Source organism: Schistocerca nitens, chromosome 1 (assembly GCF_023898315.1).
Source record: "Schistocerca nitens isolate TAMUIC-IGC-003100 chromosome 1, iqSchNite1.1, whole genome shotgun sequence".
NCBI lineage: Eukaryota > Metazoa > Arthropoda > Insecta > Orthoptera > Acrididae > Schistocerca > Schistocerca nitens.
The window spans coordinates 904,779,683-904,797,646 of record NC_064614.1 but is presented as its reverse complement, the minus strand read 5'-3'; the positions used below and the strand labels follow the sequence as shown (position 1 = coordinate 904,797,646).

The following is a 17,964-nucleotide window of genomic DNA, read 5'->3' as shown; positions in this document are numbered from 1 at the left end:
CTCTCCTCCTCCACATGTACGGCCATAAGGCTTTGCAAATTCGTACTAGGGCTTCCGCGGTGGCGTGTGGAGGTCGGCGCGGGCCGTTGTCGGACGGCGAGCCACAAAGCGAGCGCGCCCTGAGCTGGTGCGGCCGTGACGTGTTGGGCGCGGGAAGTCGCGATATGTCGCCCCGGCTGTGACCTCGCGCGCCCGCCGCCGCGGCGTCACGCCTCCTTTTGACGACTGCCCGCAACTGCCACAAATTCAGCACACGCGTATCTGTCTGCTTAACGGCGCGGGCGCCACAGAAATAAAAAAAAAAAAATACACATGATCTCAATGTGGAAGGCCTTTTTACCTGTTCGTGCCGTGGATGTAAGTCTCCATAGAAAACTGTCATTTCTGCTTTTACGAAACTCGGGTAGGCATTGTCACGTAATAATTTTATAAAACATACTATCTGAAAAGTACCGCTTCACTCCCTCCGCTTTTTTCACATTAGTTCTCTGAACGTGGAGATGATGTACAATACCTAATCTCATTTGTCATTTATATATCATTTAACTTACTCATAGAAACTTGTTAAAAGCTACATTTCGTGTTTTGCTGTCAAGGTGCAAAGATGCACAGATTGTATGGTTGTGCCATGTGCGAACACTCCACGTTTAGTTGCCTATGCGAGAAACACGATTCTTTTAAATTCACTCCGCAACATTGCAATGTTTGCCCTTGACCCTTATAGTTAATCATATATTTAATCATACTATACGTAAAACTTAGCGCAAATTAGAACCTTTTATAGCTGAATCGTAAGTTAGATGAAGTGATTGGAGTTCTTGGATGAATACGGCTTGTTTTTTTTTTCTGTTAAGTTTTACGTTTGTGTAATCTTGTTTAGAAGCATTTTTACGAGAATATTCACCGAACATAGAAATTCAGTTGGAGGGTTTACGCTTCCGTCTTGGTTCATCATTGTATAAATTTATTTAAAAATTTACCTTCCCCTGCTGTCATATTCCCCATTAGTTGATTTATTTGTTGAATTACATTTTTTGTTGCTCAATTTGTCATTCACGCAACCATTCTTTCTCTACGCAATTTCTCTCTATAAGAAGGTACAGTTTTTGATGAGGTATTTATCTGTGTTTTATGCTTTGCACAACTCATGTGTTGAGAGGATCTTGCCGGAGAGTGCATCAATGTGACATGCGCCGCTTCCACGTTGTATTCTAGAACACTTGAAAACAGTCTAGAACATTCAATTACTTTCGTCGGTATTAGAGAATATTCGTAACAAACTCTACGACATTGTAGGACTACTTCGAATATTTTCCCTTGAAACATTCATCGACGTGAAATAAACAGAGAATGCTCCGGTGATTACAAGGATGTGACGGCGACCACTGCCCCTCTCGTACCTTCGTAATCAAAATAGATACAACCGCAAAACGACTACAGTGCACAATGCGGGAACCAAGTGTAGCACCAAACACAAAATTCCGTGATTGACGGATGTTGTTGTTGTGGTCTTCAGTTCTGAGAATGGTTTGATGCAGCTCTCAGTGTGCAAGCTTCTTCATCTCCCAATACGTACTGCAGCCTACATCCTTCTGAATCTGTTTAGTGTATTCATCTCTTGGTCTCCCTCTACGATTTATACTCTCCACGCTGCCCTCCAATACTAAATTGGTGATCCCTTGATGCCTCAGAATATGTCCTACCAACCGATCCCTTCTTGTCAAGTTGTGCCACAAACTCCTCTTCTACCCAATCCTATTCAACACTTCCTCATTAGTTACGTGATCTACCCATCTAATCTTCATCATTCTTCTGTAGCACCACATTTCAAAGGTTTCTATTCTCTTCTTGTCCAAACTATTTATCGTCCATGTTTCACTTCCATACATGGCTACACTCCATACAAATACTTTCAGAAAAGACTTCCTTACATTTAAATCTATACTCGATGTTAACAAATTTCTCTTCTTCAGAAACGCTTTCCTTGCCATTGCCAGTCTACATTTTATATCCTCTCTACTTCGACCATCATCAGTTATTTTGCTCCCCAAATAGCAAAACTCCTTTACTACTTTAAGTGTCTCATTTCCTAATCTAATTCCCTCAGCATCACCCGACTTAATTCGACTACATTCCATTACCCTCGTTTTGCTTTTGTTGATGTTCATCATATATCCTCCCTTCAAGACACTGTCCATTCCGTTCAACTGCTCTTCCAAGTCCTTTGCTGTCTCTGACAGAATTACAATGTCATCGACGAACCTCAAAGCTTTTATTTCTTTTCCATGGACTTTAATACCTACTCCGAATTTTTCTTTTGTTTCCTTTACTGCTTGCTCAATATACAGATTGAATAACATCGGGGAGAGTCTGCAACCCTGTCTCACTCCCTTCCCAACAACTGCTTCCCTTTCATGTCCCTCGATTCTTATAACTGCCATCTGGATTCTGTACAAATTGTAAATAGCCTTTCGGTCCCTGTATTTTACCCCTGACACCTTCAGAATTTGAAAGAGATTATTCCAGTCAACATTGTCAAAAGCTTTCTCCATGTCTACAAATGCCAGAAACGTAGGTTTGCCTTTATTTAATCTAGCTTCTAAGATAAGTAGTAAGGTCAGTATTGCCTCACGTGTTCCCATATTTCTAAGGAATTCAAACTGATCTTCCCCGATGTCGGCTTCTACCAGTTTTTCCATTCGTCTGTACAGAATTCGCGTTAGTATTTTGCAGCCGTGACTTATTAAACTGACAGTTCGGTAATTTTCACATCTGTCAACGCCTGCTTTCTTTGGGATTGGAATTATTATATTCTTCTTGAAGTCTGAGGGTATTTCGCCTGTCTCATACATTTTGCTCACCAGATGGTAGAATTTTGTCAGGACTGGCGCTCCCAAGGCTGTCAGTAGTTCTAATGGAATGTTGTCTACTCCCGGGGCCTTGTTTCGACTTAGGTCTTTCAGTGCTCTATCAAATTCTTCACGCAGTATCATATCTCCCATTTCATCTCCATCTACATCGCCTCCCATTTCCATAATATTGTCCTCAAGAACATCGCCTCTATATACTCCTTCCACCTTTCTGCTTTCCCTTCTTTGCTTTGAACTGGGTTTCCATCTGAGCCCTTGACATTCATACAAGTGGTTCTCTTTTCTCCAAACGTCTCTTTAATTTTCCTGTAGGCAGTATCTATCTTACCCCGAGTGAGATAAGCCTCTACATCCTTACATTTGTCCTCTAACCATGCCTGCTTCGCCATTTTGCACTTCCTGTCGATCTCATTTTTGAGACGTTTGTATTCCTTTTTGCCTGCTTCATTTACTGCATTTACTGATTGACGGTATATGATTGTGAAGTATCGTCGACTTCACTCACAGAACCCAGTCAATATACTGGACTTCCATTCTCCTTAGGGGCTTTTCGAACCCTCTTCAAAGAAAAATATTTTTCGTAGATACACTCAAAGTAAACATCGACTTAGAATCAGGAAACCAGGAAAACACGAATAATTTCTAACATTGGCAATAGTTGTCGAATGTTCTAAAATATGTTCAAATGTTTTAGAATACAACTTGGAAGCGGCGCATGTCGCATTGACCCGCTCTCCTGGAAAATCGTCTTAACCGTTTAGTTACGCAAAATAGTAAAGACAGAGAAACAGCGCATCAGAAAAACTGTATCTTCTTCCAGAGAGAAACTACGTAGACAAAGAACAGTTGAAACTTCCTGGCAAATTAAAACTGTGTGCCGGACCGAGACTCGAACTCGGGACCTTTGCCTTTCGCGGGCAAGTGCTCTACCAACTGAGCTACCCAAGCTCACTTGCCCGCAAAAGGCAAAGGTCCCGAGATCGGGACTGGGTCCGGCACACAGTTTTAATCTGCCAGGAAGTTTCATATCAGCGCACTCTCCGCTGCAGAGTTAAAATCTCATTCTGGAACGAATAGTTGTGTAAATGAAAAATTTAGTAGCAAAAATGTAATTCAACAAATAACTCAGCTATCGCGGAATATGATAGTAGAAAAAGGAAAATTTTCAGTTATCTAACGAATATACTTCAGACATTCAGCATCATGACATTGCAAGAAATACCATTTATAACTGAAAATCACTTCGACTCTGACAACTGTAGGCTCGATAAAGGAAAAATGGCCGTGGAGATTAATATAGGAGCGAAACAATTTGGTACAGATTTTGTGGTTCTCAAGTCAGTCACAGATGGTCACTGACTTTACGTCATCTAAAGAAAAACTCTCAACACCGTCAGTAAACTCAGGAAACAGGGCATACTCACTGATCAACGTGTACACACCGGCAAACGAATCAGTAGAAAAGAGGCACAGCTGATTGAAGACTTCTGGGAACTTCTGGAATAAATCAGAAAGAAAATCTCCAAATTTCCTGCGGAAAGGGTGAATTAAATGGACAGCTAGGAAGAGAAAAGGAACACGTGAGAATCCCACGATTATACCTCGCTCACAACAGGACCAGTAAAAACGTTCAACACCTCGAAAGATTTTGCGAAAACTAGAATCTCGTAATTATGTCAACACTATTCCAGGAACTGAAACATAAATATCCCCCAATAAGTGTCACGGAGAATTCGACATTGACCACAATGCTGCCCTCGGGAGGAACACTAAAGAAATCCTCAACGTAAAATCCAGGAGACGTTTGTTCGAATCAGACCACCACGTACTCCAAATCAAGTTGAGCCCAAGAGAAAACGGACAAGAGCAAACCAGATTTTTTTTCATGTTGCTGAGCAACAGTCATTCAATAATTTTTAAATGAACACACCGCCATTTGAATGTATTATTGTTTATTTAATTATGATCTAGGTTTCAGCCGTTTATGCCATTTTAAGTGACTGAGTTTATGTTATTAACATCAACCTCAAAATTGGCCTTAAATTGAGAAAATACTGGCTCCCCATGAAATGCCAGATGTAAGACCACCGTCTTGTAAAAATACCAGAAAATAATAGGGGGAGCACTTCATATTTGTTGAAAACCGGACTGACCTCGAATACCTACAACCGAACAAGAAAAAAAAAACATTGAACATACCTGTACCGGTTATCACGGAATGAAGCAAACAATAAAATTATGTCAGCCCCTTGGAAAAGAATATAGATGGTGGAACATCACATGTAATCAAGGTGATGAATATTGGGTTAAAGCATGGAATTATTTATATAGTCATAAAACAACAGAAAAGTGCTAAGAACTCGTTGAAATATGGAGAAAGATCTCTAAAATAGAAATGTACAACAGCGGCAATGCCGAATTACGGAAAAAGAACAGTATTTTACAAAGAATAGCATCCACAATTTTTAGAAGATCTTCTGATAAATTTTTGCTGGCTAATAGCCTCGTAGCCTGTGTCTCCAAAGACCATATGAGTCCCTGAAAACTAATACAAAAATAACTGTGAAATTCTAGTCAAACATTGTAGTGGAGTCAGTTGCGAAACTCTATCTGAACAACTTGTATTTACAAAACCACCACCATATTGAGATTCGTTTTCACTATCACGCGAAGAAATAGTGAAAATTATCAAAACGAAGATGAAATTGATGCATAAGAATGGAAACTGAACCACAAAAACAGAATACTAAAATTCACTTAATAATATCAAAAACGTGGAACGCAGAGAAAAGTGTAGAAGAATAAGGAGTCGACAGAAAGACCACGGCCGTCATCCAGGAAACATTATCCGGAATGACCTATAATGTGAAATCCAGGGGGTAAATCTCAAATTCATTCCAAATTCCAGCAAGGAGATGGTTTATCGCCATTCTTATTCATTATCGTATTGGAAAAAATAATCACAGAATGGAAAAAAGCATCCAAATTTGAAAGGAAAATTAAAAAGAGTCACGGTGAAATGCTTGACATTTGCAAATGTTCTGATTATAGTAACAAACAACAACGAGCATGTCAAACTAGCAGCAGACGAACTGCATGAAATTTGTAGAACCTAACTTCAAATTCTCTTGGACGTAACTCAATATATTGACACCAAAACAACAAGAGAAATCTCACTAAAAACAAGGTTGAAAAATCCCACAGGTTACTCATTTCAGTTACTTAGGGGAAACCATCCAACCCACAGGACTGAACACATTCTCCAATACAGAAAAGTATTGAAACTACAAAAGGTACAGAAACTGACGCAAACACTACCACAAAAGATCAGTGTCTCGTAATGCACGGATGAAAACAGACTCATTTAAAAAGATTTTAACATCTTTAATACAAATAAATTAAAGACCCGTTGGAGGAAAGATAGACAAAACCTGGAATATTGAAAATATCAGAATAAGAAATTAAGGACAGAAAAAAATAGAAATAAATCAGAAACAAGAAAATAAAAAAAGTATCAATAAAAGATATAACTGGCGGGGGAAGAGAAGGAAAAACACAAAATGGTGGGGTATTCGGAGAGAAAAAGAGGAAAACGAACTGAACTTGTGATTGTGAAGTTCACACGCTACGATGAAAAGGAACAATCGAAAACAATATGCATACTGCTTTGCCTTAAATGTTTTCTGTTACTGTACAGTCTCAGAAATCACCTTATCGACTGTATGAGCATACTTCGCACAGCTATAGACAAGATTCTTTCCTCGATTCATTTGTTTGGATGGTAAAAATTATCCTACATTCTGACACACTCATATAATTTAAATAGCAGTGGCCTAGGACGTGAAATAGTGAAGCAGGCAAGATTCGAATCGAACAAGATGTATTGCTAGCCGTTGGTAGAACACTGACAAGGGTGAATATGGCTTTTAGATTGTCGTCTACAAATGATTGGAAAATACCGCTTAGAACAGGATTTCGACCGGAGAATTAAGACAAAATTAATGCCAAATTATACTGAATGATTGTTCTTCCTGAGAACACCTTGTCACAGCGAGGCAAACAGAAAGACAAACGGGTATTATTTCTTGACTACAGTCAGCACGCAAAATTAAAAAAAAAATTATTTCAGTTAATTTTGCACGAAGCGCAAAACCGAATTGCTTTGAGAATAATTTATCCAAAGTGCATCGATGGATATTTCAGTGCAACAGATGATTGGAATTTTGAGCATCTCGGCTCAAACAATGTATTATTCCTCATAAGGAATAGTCTCTTTTAAGTAGACGTTTTATTCTGATTCAAAATGACTGAGCTGCATCAGATCTTTATTGATGTTGATCAAGGAATTCGAGAATATTTTGTTTTTTGCGTGGTAAATTGTGTTTTGGATACTAAGAGAATTTAATAACTTTCTCTTTGAGCGAAGCATCGAACATCAAAAACAAGTGCAGGTTTTTCTTTTTATTATATGTCCTTTCATTATATGTACCTTTTAAAGATATAGTCATTCCTGATATTCTACTCCAAACGTTGATGTGCTCTTCGCTTCAGCCTACGGCAAATTGTCACTTGAAGCGATTACAGATGTTTCTGCGGAAAAATAGCACGTGATTCTCACTTGCAGTAATGAACGTCTTGTTATCAAATCATAGGCGTGTAATTTTACTCTTGTATTCAAACTTCTTTTTAATTAATCACCTCTGTAGTCGGTTTTCGGCTTTCAAGTTGTCACACCAATGCACTAACTCCATTCAAGTAACCAGCAGAAACAATTATCCGGTATATCTTTATTACAACACAATAAACCCCTGAAATTTAATAACCGTCTTTATTTATCGACTAAAAGGTTTGTAGAGAAATAGATATTATTTAAATATTTAGCGCAGTAATGACCGAATAGACAAGACTTTTGCTTTAGTTCTCATGAACACTGGACTGCAGATCCTAACCAGCAGATAAAAACAAGTAATTCTAGTAAGAAATAGATCACAGATGTATTCTTAACACGTCCTTCCAAAGTATCGTTTGTGTGGTGGGAGGGAAATCAGGTGTATACAAGACGAATCTTCATCAAAGCTACGTCTCGCTCTTTTTAGCTACAAGTAAGACTGCTGAGAATAGATTTAGCATTTTGTCACTCCTGCTGTTAAAACTGTGTAACATAGACAGTAGTTTCAAGACACGATTTTCAACTGATCAGAAAAATATTATTTCCTGGGACATAAACATAGAAATAGTTCATCGATATTCACATGTGGCACCGGCAGCTGGAACACGATGGTATCCACGATCAAGGGTATACTTCCAGACTGACCTCTAGGAATAAAGTCACCTTGAGCGCTAAATTTAGAGAACAGGTTTCCAGTAACTCTATCGCATATCTATTACAAATCAAGACTCATTTTATTCCACGCACCGTGACATATAAGGGGCCATTTTACCTTCACTACACACGAAGGGAATAGGACACAAGGCCCTAACATAACTACGACACCTGTTCCGACTTACCGGTACAATGGATTCGAGTCCAAATGCATCTGAGGCATAACTTGGAACTCATTTTTCTCTAGTAATTATAGTGCATCTAAATGTATGGCACATTTCCCAATATCACCATCGGTTAAATACGCCGAAAACTATTAGATTCTCAAATAAATCTTATTCAAATTGTTGCCCCAAATCAGATACGAAGTTCACTACATTTCTGTCTCCACAGGGAGATTAAGATCATGAAACCTAATGAGAATCCTTTTCCAGTCTGAGTGTGCTACGTTCCGTCAGCTTCTTTATTTAATTTCACCTCGACTATGACCTGATAATTTTTGATAATGTAAATGTAATATCAAATTTGTAATCGCTGCTGATGTGTGATGTACGTGATTTATTTTAAGTCGTCTTCATCGAAACACATTTTCAATGTTTTTAACGCGATTCTGTTGTCTGCAGTTTTGACAGACTGTTCTGTCCCGTCCTTCTAGAGAGCTTCTAGTTCTTCGATGAGGCATACGTGATGAGAACAACTCGAAACGCAGAGCCTTTGATGGGCGCCTACTAGGCTTAACTATCAGCCAGAAACGCACTCCAACCTGTGGAAATATCAGCTGATGTATGTATTTTACGTCCTCTGTCTCTATAAAACCGATAGTAAATGCACCTCGCACGTGATTAAGTGTTTAAGTATTTGCTGTAAACATATTTGGGTTTCAGTCGTTGTTGTAGGTCTTTACCAATACTTTTAAAATAAAAATACACATCATTCATTATTAACTTACCGACCATTTAGACTCCTATCCATTTTTTTTTAGTTCCACAGATTTCTAGAACATAAATTACAAGCGTAGTTCATCGTTTTATCGTAATCCTTTAGATTAATCTAGATTCAGAGTTCGCATACTAATTAAGTTGCAGTGGATATTTATTCATTTCTTGAGCAGCATATGAAGGAGCTTGATGCAGGTTCTGCAACTGTAGTATTGGTCTTAAACAGAATGTCATCATCAGTTGCACTTGTCGTTTTAGTAGAAGATAACGGCTGGTTTCTTCTCTCAAGGCCATTATACAATGGTATCTACACATTATCGAACAAGAAATGTCAACAGATAGTAGTCAATAGAGAATAAAGTGACAATAGGCGTCATCAGCTTCAAGGATAGTAGATAAATACTACCAAATAACTCGCCGAAGCACTTCATAAAAGGAATAAAATAAAAAAACAGAGTGAAGTCATCTACTGCCATAAATAGAGAATGTTATATTAACTTAATAACGTTGAAAAACAACTAGTTAACAAACATCATGAAAACACCAAACATAAACATTTTATGAAGTCGCTTACAGTCTGACAAATCGACCTACGTCACATGAACTTACGTGTCAGGAGTCCTGAAGGAGCAGAGAACGACAAGTTATCCATTTGTCATCCGATAAGAATATTGCCAAAAACCAGTCAATGGTAGCAGCTACCACTGGACAATGGAATATTAGCTTGCTGAATGTACTGGAGAAACCAAAATGTCTAAAACGGTTTTAAACGGAATGAAGTTAAGCTTGGTGTAGTCTACTGAAGAAATTTTCTATGAAGAAATTTTAGAAAGGAAATTGTACTGAACAGGAACACAAAGTGACGCAGAAAGCCAATTATCACTAATAACATGGGCCTAGAAGTCGGATTACATACAAAAATAGAAATATAAAACATAGCGATCAACATCCTGATCTAAATTGAGGCTCTAGAATGGCACTGGATTAGACTTGGGGTAAGAAGAGTATATTGAACATGGGTCAAACTTCTTCTTGTCAAAGTTGGCTCGAAATTAACACCCGAAACCATTAAAGCCTACTAAGAGCCAGAGTCGCTCACACTGTCAGACTACAATAACAGCGTAGGAATTCATAATTCAGAAACTGACGACCATGAACAACTGAAACTTTAATGCAAGCACAGGAATAAAGACACTATTATATCAGTAGCGAACTCTCGGAAAAGAATAACAGAACCACAGTTAGCTCTGGTAAAGTGAGTAGCCAGACTGGAACAAATAACAAAAACGTAGACAGGAAATACAGAAATGTTGTATAAAACGAGGAGGTCAGATAATAAAAACCGTAAGACTGAAGGTAAAATAAGAGTATATAAAATGATGTCGCACGCAAAAGAATGAAACAAATTACTGGAGAATGTGAACTACAAGCATTAATATTACATGCATGAGTGACAATTCACTGTATTAGGAAAACTCAATTTGGCGAATCTAAACGACTTTGGATAACCTGTTTAACATCGTTCGTGGCCAAAGTCTGCTCGTAGGATATGAATGGACAGTGTAATATGACGATTTCGAAGATGAAGACATCTCATAAGTAATTCAGGCTCTACATTCGAGTTCACGACACTTACAGATTATAATAATTCCTTCATAGAGTAAACTGAGATTAACTATCTTTTCTGTAATATTAATGTAACAAGCACTTAACTGTATTACCCCCTTATTACCCGCATTCAGTAAACGTGATAATAACTGAATATTATAGAGAAAATCTATTTGTTCAAAATGACAGAAGATAACGTTAAACTCTGCTTCCTTATTTCAGGCTTTACATGGATACCTATGTCGAAGGTGGTCCAAAGAAAAGTGTAACATATAAACCAGAATTCACAGGCAGCGAAAACATGCTTTAACACAAACAAATTAGTCGGCTACAACCACGTTTTGGTCTGACCCAAAGGAAAAAGTTTCCTCTGATTACTAACTTTTTAACACTTTTCTAAAAGGCATGAAACCCAAAAGTAATATAAAAACATAAAAAAATTATTAAAGGAATATAGTACACCAAGCAGTGAGCGGATAGACAAAATTGGAAACGAAGAAGACTCATGGCTTTCAAAGAGGTCTGTCGAAGGACGTCACAAGAAAGAGACGAGATGGAGGAACTATTTCTGAGGCGCTGGGACCAAGCGAATTTGCTGATTGGACATACAGTGGAGACTAATTAAGTGGATACAATAGTGCTGAGTGTATGATGTCGAACGTGTTAGTAGTCCGTAAATAGTAATAAATTACGAAAGAGTGGACAGGAATCTAAGAATTAATAAAATTTTAAAAGTATGACGGGTGCCAAAAAAAATAAATTTATCCATTTCATAACTTTGCTTGGTTCTAGAGCGAGGTTTCTTAGTTTGCAGCACGATAAGGCTTTTACTGCCTCCTGTTAGTTAATTTCTGTGGGTCTCTAGCTTCCCTACGTTTCGACTTGGCACTGACTAACAACGAACCAGGCTGTATATAGCTTATCAATAATCTCCCTGGCTGGACTCCCGCACCAGTGGGCTTTTTCTAAATCATGTTACGTTCCAGCTATTTCTGGTCATTCCGCCCACATCTTCAGATCAAACAGGTCTGCGACGGTGGTATGTTGTAACAATACCTATGTATTCTTTGCTCTATAGTCTGAAGTCACAGTCTGAATGGTTAGTGAGGTGCGCGGAGACATTTGGTCTCATAATACACACCCGGCACGCACTGCATTATATAAACATTTGACGTTGATGGCATGCAGCTGCAGGCTCCTCTCACGCGCGTCAATTTTGCAACAGCATCTTGGTGGCCTCAGTTCGAGGTTGAGTCAGCCAATTATTTTCTAATGCTGTTATTTAGACAGGATCTCAAGTAACAGAATGTTCAAAAATTCCACGTTCGAATTACGATGTAGACAACAACAAATATATTTTGTTAAGCAACCAGGTGTCGGAAACGCATATGATCTGAATACGGAGTGTCCAGGAGATCATTTGGTGTCATTGGGAATACAGCAATTTTAAATGCGTACCTCACTACATTAGAACTTTTCATTTGGAGCGAAATGAAGACAGATGTGTATTCTTCCCCTGTGGACTCAGAAGATGCAAAAATTAATGCAGCCGCGACACTCATACGGAACATTACACACTTTACACTATAGGAAATACTGAACAAACCCCAAGTTTTTTGAGATAATTTTATTGTAACGTTACTAGTTTCGGGCCTGAGCCCATCGTCAGAGCGTAGCCTTGACTTCTTGGCAAGTTCTCTATTTGTGTCTCAAAAAACAAAGCTTTTGTGATTCGTGGTTTACAAAATGCTTTACATTTGCGTCCTACAATATAAAAAAGTTTTTTGATCGTGTAGTTCTATGCTTATATACGTCTACCCATTGTACATACTTCCTCTAAGGCCCTCCGTTACAAATTATAAAACTAAGATTTCATTTGGTTTTACAACTAAAATGGATAAATAATTACATAAATCTTCTGTCGAGTACGAGGCACTCTGCCACGTTGATATTGGCTGTGCACTCATGTCAACGGTGCTAATTTTGAACGTTAATTGTAATACTGATGAAAACAATCAAGGACTGAAGCACGTTTAACATTAGCTTATTCTCTGTCACTCCCAGTGACTTCCTGGATATTCCGCACTCACTCAGTACGCGTTTCCGGCATCTGGTTGTGTAACGAAATATATTTGTTATCGTTGTCATCATCTCTGTCAGTACAGAAATGAATTTTTGAACCTATCAAGTTGCTGAGAACAAAGTTCTGTGGCGTTATTGCCATTATGGATAAACTTGTACAGTTAGTCAGTCAACAGCTTCCCTTTCTCTTTTGCTTACTACGAACCGTGGCAGAAGTTTTGGTAGTCCTACTCCATTAACAACGTATCTATTATTCAACAACTTCTAGAGTAAGCCAAAACATTTCCCAGTTCTTTGCTCATATTGCGGGAAGAAAATAATCGTGGAGTGAAAGATCGAGGGCACGGGACCGAGAAGGAGACCAGTGAACAGGTGAGTGGATGAAATCAAGAAGATCTCCAGTCTACCTCTTGAGCAGGCTCTAAGAGAAGCTGCTAACCGTCCGGAATGGAGACGTTCGATTCGTGGCGGAACGAACTCCGAGCAATGAAAACGACTTGCGATGATAATGATGACCCAATCTGAGGTAATTTTCCATGCTAAAAGTAATCATAAACAAGAAACAACTTAATGAAAACCATGAAGAGAAACTGTAAGTGCCCTGTATAACTGTTCAGTACTTTTCTATTTGGACAGAAAAAACAGTTGTCTGATCGTTAAATAGGACCTTGGTTATTGATGACGAAAACCATTACATTAGCCCCGCAATATGTCACTCGTATATCTAAACTGTGTTTGAACGTTCCTTGTGAGCAGAGTGTAGTCCCCTGGTGTATTTGACGGTACAATGGTTGTAGGACGCATGTTTCATCTTTTTTCAAACGGAATAACAACCTGAAACGTTTTGGCGAATGTCACGCAAGATGTCGTCACAAGGCTTTGGCGACAGTTTGAACGCTTTACAGAAGTTTGCAGTATCCTAGTACAAAGTAGGCATAATAGAGCTGAAACTAGTGCTAATAGTAAAACAAAGTCCAAGGATTTTTACATGACAGTTACATCTATATCTTAAACCTCTCTTAGAAATTGTCTCCACAAACGATGCAGTCGAAACTAAGAACTATTCGCCTGTATGCAACGAAAGAGGCAGTGTGAGTTCCCCACATTGCAGTGCTCAGACAGATCAGACTGCTGAGATAGTCAAAACGAAAGTACACCATGAATGAATGAATACGTGGCTTGCATTGCACATGAATCCAGCTTCAGTCAGCAAAATGGTTTCGGTACCATATCTGTCTGAAGAGAAAGTGCAGCTGCTCTAATGAGACGAACTTCACCGAGAAACACCCGATTTGTTAAGCTGGTGGCAGAGTCCCGGCATGGAGAGGCATCCTCTTGGATAGGTATATCAAGCTCCAATTTTCACCGGTACAGAGATAAGGTACAGAAATAATATGTGAGATTTTTCATATTTGTTGTTACCGTGGTCGTCCACTGCACGAATGATAACTCAATGTGAAAAAAAAAAGGATTATTTCGCTCTACGTCCTGTTGAGCATGTTTGGAGTACACCGAGGAGAAAACGCCACCAATGACTCTAGCAGCCTACTGTATAGCTTTCTTTCCGAAATTTTATAGCAAACTTTAGGCGGTGCAATAGATAACACCCTGGACAAACATCTGTGAATACGGTGATTCACATTCTCCTCAAATTTTTCCTAAATTTCTTAAGGCAAATTCTGAGAGAGCTCTTCTAGAAAGGACAATCATTTTCTTCTCGATCGATCCATAATCAGAGGTTATAATCTTATCGAGCTGGCGGCCGCAATATTTGTTATTAATAGGTTTGTTTTTTCGGAAGAAAATTTTTGTGTTTATTATAATTGCATTATTTGTTTCGTTAGATATGTATCTTACAGTCCATGGCATTTATATTTACGTGCTTTAGATACTGCTATGTGAAAGAATGGAGCTAACTGGATCAGTGTTTAAGTCACGGAGCTCGCATTGGAAGATGTGTGATTTTCCGCAAGTTTTCAAACTCGCTTAGAACAAATTAAGTCATAGTCAATTTGAAGAGCGCACGGTCGACTTCCTAATTCATTCATGCCCTAAGCGAGCTTTTGTCCATCTCTAATGACCTCATCCTCGACATGATGTTAAAATTTAATATTCCATCTTTGTTACTTATTTATCAGGTTCAGCGGGGTCAGGCGGGCCACAATTACTGTTTCATGGAACGAGACACTACGCAGAATATAGAATGCTGTTCAGAATATTTATAAATAAAAGTAACTATGGAATTAACAAAACATGTTATACAAATTATGACAGAGTATACGAATAAGTAGTACATTTCAGAGAAAAATGCCGGAGTACTCCGAGGATCTGGTGCACACCATAGAAGGCCTCGGTTGCAGGGACACTTTTAAACTGATATTTAGACATTTAATGTTTATAAGTCACTTTGTCATTTCTGCTGGAAGCCTGCTGAAAATTAAAGCTGCTGAATTGTACAGTCTCTCTGTATAATGCTTAAGGAAGCGTCATCGAATTGCAAAATGTTTTTCCGTCTTAAGCTCATTGAATGATTGTTCCAGTTTCTTCTAAAGGAGTCAATATTATCAGCCAAAAATCTGCGTGACAAAGTACCTGCATAGGAATTGGAATTCCGAGACACTCGAACGATGGGCTAGACGAAGTTCGTGATTTGACATCGCTCCCTTATCGATCTCTTCTGGGCTAAGAATATTCTTGACGACCATACGAAGTTGTCCAAAATATACCACTTGAGCTAATAGATTGAAAGAAAAGTAAACAAGTCTTTGCCACCCAGTGTCAGAGACAGTGGAGATTTTTCGTATAGCAGAGGTAGCAACATCACCTCGGTACAGTAAAATGTCATTCTTACCACAGTACCATGTCGGGAACTATATGTAATTTCATTTTGTTATTATTATTTTCCATTTAAGCGTTAACCTGTTCTCTGAAAGTCACCTGCTAACGTTACGAACAACAACATTAAGTGTATCATTTATATTACATTCCACGTAGTTTCGCAGTAAAAACTTGCGTCATTTACAAGTGAAGAGCCTTGTTTATTCATCTTTACTACAAATAAAGGAGAGAAACAGGCCCAGGATAGGAACTTTTGGCATCCCTCACTTCACATGACCCAAGCCAGAATCCAAACTGTTCCCTGTTTGTTGACACTGGAGGACAACCTTTAGCTTTCTACTTTCCAGCTGCAAAGTGAACCACTGATTATTTTTTTCTAATCCCTTAATATTCCCTCTTATCCAGAATTACTGCGTAGTCCAAATAATAAAATGCGTTTCTATAATAAAAAGAATACCTACTGCCTTCAACCTTACTGTGTATCAAATGAGTTTACTTTGATCAGCGAGTATATGCTCGTTTCTTGATTATATTTCATTTCGGGATACTAATATTAATACCATGCATACGCTGACAAGTCCGTTACTCTAAAATATAGTGTATTTTGGGATATAATCTAACTATGCGCACAGTGGGGTAACTTTGTTCTCATTTAAAATAAACACTGTCAAACAAGTTCGACGAGCGTGAAAGATGTTTGATCCTTCGCCCTGCAGCGCAGTGATTTCTGTACCCACTGAGGAGGAGATGGTTCTGTATGTCACTAGATGCTGGTTTTTGTTGTTATGTAGTAATGAGTTTGTAAATGACAGGCGCCACTTTGCCGTCGAACAACGGATACATTCCGAACTGTCTGACGGCGATCCAGCTCATTCACATGTCTACCTTGACAGCTGACTTGCTGATTAGTTGGCGGCGAATCTGCAGGTTTGCGGTGATACATCACTGGTAGTAAATTCGAGACGTGAGGGCTCTAGTGGCTGTTTATAATTCCTTATTTAGAATTAACACACGTAACTCTCAATACAACGTGAAAACATCCACAGTGGCGAATCTCACTTTTATTTACTTGAAGACTAGTTCCGGATCGGGAGCCATTTTCAAATCATTCACATAGTCGAAATGGTATTTCCCTAAACATAAGAACCATATCAACGTAATAAGCATGTACGTATAACAAAGTGCAAGTGAATGGTAATTGTTCATATCCACCTTCTTATATATAGCCGCGCGGGATTAGCCGAGCGGTCTTAGGCGCTGCAGTCATGCACTGCGCGGCTGATCCCGGCGGAGGTTCGAGTCCTCTCTCGGGCATGGATGTGTGTGTTTGTCCTTAGGATAATTTAGGTTAAGTAGTGTGTAAGCTTAGGGACTGATAACGTTAGCAGTTGAGTCAAATGGTTCAAATGGCTCTGAGCACTATGGGACTCAACATCTGTGGTCATCAGTCCCCTAGAACTTAGAACTACTTAAACCTAACTAACCTAAGGACATCAGACACATCCATGCCCGAGGCAGGATTCGAACCTGCGACCGTAGCGGTCACGCGGTTCCAGACTGACGCGCCTAGAACCGCACGGCCACACCGGCCGGCAGCAGTTGAGCCCCATAAGATTTCACGAACATTTGAACATTCTTATATATAAGTTATATGCTTTTATTTTGGTAAACGCCACTTTGACTCCCCGGATGATTTGAAAATTGTTCCCGACTTTAAACTTTTCGTCAAGTAAATCAAAGGGAAAATTGCAACTTGGTCTTCTTTCCGTTCTATTGATTGAGACAAGTTACTGACCTACAATTACTCAAGTATTCTGGGAGTACCTAGACCTGTAGCTCTGTTGGAATGAACACCGAAAGAGTTATTTCGTTGAGGCTGAGACCGGATCTTGTGAGTTGCAGTTCGCAACTACATAAAGAGGAAGTTCCCACTGCTGAACTAAAACTCTAAAATTAGCAGAATCATCTGAATGTAGGGTATTTCACATACTGAAGGCTTTCGTTATTGCGATTATCTTACTATATTTCAGTGTTCAGGACTTGGTACATCGGTTAGACAAGAATTCACGCGGAAGTCGAAATTAATCTCTGAAATTTTAATGTAATATTGATCAAATACAAACGTAAAGTTTCATATATCTAAAGATTCGCCTAGCCTTTCTTCCCGAGATGTAATGTTATTTATTTGTAGCACATGAAGCAATAATTGCAGATTTTAAATATTTTCTACTTATAGTTTTTCACCTGCTTCATATCTGTACTAAATTGGACGAAGATAATCTAATGAAAGTGCATGGGGAGAACA

General features: G+C 38.8%; 1 protein-coding gene across 1 annotated transcript in view; it reads right to left on the bottom strand.

Annotated features, from left to right (window-relative positions):
• Window positions 1-382, bottom strand: part of LOC126211907 (basic proline-rich protein-like) — a 29,552-nt gene extending 29,170 nt beyond the window's left edge. Inside the window, exons 1-2 of the mRNA XM_049940006.1 lie at window positions 341-382; window positions 47-235 (exon numbers count right to left, since the gene is read on the bottom strand). Coding sequence (XP_049795963.1) covers window positions 47-235; window positions 341-382 — 231 coding nt within the window. The remainder of the gene's footprint in view (window positions 1-46; window positions 236-340) is intronic.
• Window positions 383-17,964: the final 17,582 nt, after the last annotated feature.